The sequence below is a fragment of the Sinocyclocheilus anshuiensis genome, unplaced genomic scaffold (genome assembly GCF_001515605.1).
Source record: "Sinocyclocheilus anshuiensis isolate Anshui unplaced genomic scaffold, SAMN03320099.WGS_v1.1 scaffold55, whole genome shotgun sequence".
In the NCBI taxonomy this organism is placed as follows: Eukaryota; Metazoa; Chordata; class Actinopteri; order Cypriniformes; family Cyprinidae; genus Sinocyclocheilus; species Sinocyclocheilus anshuiensis.
Window position 1 is genome coordinate 2,291,769 of NW_015549647.1, and position 3,170 is coordinate 2,294,938.

The window sequence follows — 3,170 nt, forward strand, 5'->3', positions numbered from 1 at the left end:
CTCATTTAGCACAGCCTGTAGACCACACATCTGCTCCAACTACAGTAGAAAACGACGGGAAGGGAGAAAAAAACAGACATGAATTAAGAGGAATATAGGGTGAAACAGTTCCTACACGGGAAAAAAAAAAAGTCACACAAGGTGAAAAATTAGAAATAACAATAAGCACTAAAATTACAAAGTGAATAACAAACCTACATTAATAAAAAAGAAAAAAAGTCTAACACAAAATTCACAAACATTAAGCAGAACAACTGTTTTCATCTATTATAAGAAGAAATGTTTCTTGAGCAACAAATCAGCATATTAGAATTAGATGATGTAACACTGAAGACTGGAGTCAGTTTTGCCATCACATGAATAAATCTATAAATTTTAAAATAGAAAGCTGTAATTGTAATTGTAATAACATTTCACAATGAATGTTTTTAACTGTATTTTAAATAAATCCAGCCTTGAGAAAAAAAAAAAAAGCAGCGACCTACCAACTCTTAACTTTTGAACAGCAGTTTACTGAAGTATGAAGTAAATACTAATTTATAAACTTAAAAAAAAAAAAGAATAATAATTTAATTAAAGCACGTGGAAAGGATGTCACTTTGATACCACAAAGCATTTCGTGAACAAACATGTACATAAATGTAACACTGCAATGCTAGGGAGGAAGAGTTAGTGACCCATCACAAGTACTTGTGGCTCATCGATATTGCCTAATCTAAACAACGGACAGTAGTGGGAGGGTCGGGTGTGTGTGTGTGTGTATATAAGCGTGGTACCTGCTGTGAGGACTCAGAGAGCAGCTCCAATAGTTTATCTACAGCAGTGCGTAGACGTGTACAGGCACCCAGCATGAGCTCCTCGCCTTCCGCCTCCATCTCTCCCTCCGGCCCAGAGAACACACTCTCACACAGCCTCTGAGACAATTCCAACCCCTCGTCCACAGCCGAAGACCACACGCTACAATCAGCATCTCCTTCTACACCAATCACCTCTCCTGAAAAGGAAGAAAAAAAAAAAAAGGAACGATAAATTAATTATGAAAATCCATTTGAAAGTCAACCAAACATATTAACCAACAGCCGGAACTTTGAGATAATTGGCCAAAGATTTTTTAATATTAGTTCTAAAATATTAAGAAAGAAAAAAATAGGGCAAAATAAAGGATTTAGCAACTGTCACATTTGCTATCATTAAAGGGATAGTCCACCCAAAAAAATACAATTCTGTCATCATTTATTCACTTTCAAGTTGTTCCAAATCAATAGGAGTTTCTTTAGTCACTGACTTCTATAGTATGGAGGAAAAAAAATACTCTAGAAATCAATGGCTACCAGCAACTGTTTGGTTACCAACATTCTTCAAAATATCTTCTTTTGTGTTCAACAGAAGAAAGAAACTCATACAGGTTTGGAACAAGTGGAGGGTGAGTAAATGACGACAACTTTCATTTTTGGGTGAACTATCCCTTTAAATATTTAGATACATTCTATATATATCAAATGATTGGACACTGTTTTTAATAGTGGTTGATCAATATAGATATAATTTAGCAGACTAACAGAAACATACCCATTTCACGTGAATCACGGCTACTGCTGGCTGTCATAGAGCTGGGCGTTTTGTCTCCAGCCTGACCACCTGACACACAAGCCCCTAACTTGTGGTTGATGTTCTCTTCCGTTGCCATAGTGATTCGAAGCATCTCTATGAGCATCCGCTGTAGTCTGTCACGTGCTGTTTGCAGGTCTTGTCTGACAGGGACAAAATAAAAGTTTTAATGATCAACTCAAAGTATGAAAATAAGGTTGTTCTCTAAAACAGTATGCAGACTGTCAGTTCCCTGAAATCGCTCTTTCTGTAGGTCAGCTGACCTTTGCTGTGAGGCCGTGTTGAGGTCAGCTCTGAGCATGGCCAGTAGATTGTCTCCCTCCTGGTTCTCCCGGTCTCTGCGTTGCAGGAGTGTCTCCAGCGTGTCCATCTCTGCCCGCTTGCCCTCTAGCTCAACCTGCAGCCCGCTCACCTCTGCTCGTAGCTGAGGAAGAGGCAAAAAGAGATGCCACAGACAGGAAACCAGTCATCACACAGGCAAGAAAGACATAAGCATTTGCTCAAGAGGTGTCAATGCAACTAACAAATAGAGAAGAGGTCAACTTCAAGAAGCCTCATAAAATAAGACTGCTGCCAAAGTAAACCGAAAACTTGTCTGTCTGTGGATGGTCCAACAGTTCTATGGCTTGTTTTGAGCCTGAAGGATTCAAAGCCAAAAAGGGGTGGGAAAACGGCTGCAAAAGCAGATGAGAATGTAGCATGCATTTAAATAAGGCTCCTGTAAGAATGCATGGTGCATTTCACCAGCCAAAACGCATGCAAAAATGTAACCATAACAACCAGCTCTACCAAAGCTTAGCTAGGCCCTTTGTTACCATTCCCACCCACCACTTCTTATGTACCAGCATCCTAAACACCTCCTTAAAATAGCAACTCAAATGTCTGGAAAGACAGATGAAAACAATAAATTTAGGATTGCTGAAAACCTCTTTTTGTTTGAAGGTCATGTAATCAAGACCCACTGTTGCAGTCCCAACCAATGCTAATACTAAATAAAATGAAAAATTATTATACGTGTAATTTTTTATATTTTATTATTTATTTATTACAGATAATATCTTTTCATTTAATTTCATTTTTCCTATAATGCCTGATAAAGCAGCCTTTATGAGTGGAGCAGCCGTTACCGGGGGAAACCGCTATTTCTGCCATTCTTAAAGCGCCTCCTGCTGGCAGAGAATTAATTTGCATTTTCAATCAATCAACCCATCTGCTGCTTTATAGCCTATATTTCCCCTGGGGAAGTGCTGCCACAAATAGAGTGCAAGTCTGTGGGAAACACTGACTTGTGTTTGGATCGACACAAATGCATCTTAAAGGGTTAGTTCTCCCAAAAATGAAAATTAGCCCATAAATTACCCACCCTCAATGCATCCTAGATGTATATGACTTTCTTCTTTCAGACGAATCCAGTCAGAGTTATATCAAAAATTGTCTTTGATCTTTCAAGCTGTTTAATGCCAGTCAGCGGGTGTTGCATTGCTTCAGTCCAAAAGATGTGAAATAAAAAGCACCCATCCATTAAAAAAAAAAAAAAAAAAAAAAAAAAAGGGTCTACAAAG

The 3,170-nt window shown here is 38.4% G+C and overlaps 1 protein-coding gene across 1 annotated transcript in view; it reads right to left on the reverse strand.

Annotated features, from left to right (window-relative positions):
• The window catches only part of LOC107660059 (pericentrin-like), a 56,594-nt gene that overhangs the window by 25,547 nt on the left and 27,877 nt on the right, over nucleotides 1-3,170 (reverse strand). The window contains 4 exon segments of the mRNA XM_016449241.1: nucleotides 1-39; nucleotides 777-994; nucleotides 1,570-1,751; nucleotides 1,872-2,032. Of these exon segments, the coding sequence (XP_016304727.1) occupies nucleotides 1-39; nucleotides 777-994; nucleotides 1,570-1,751; nucleotides 1,872-2,032 (600 nt within the window).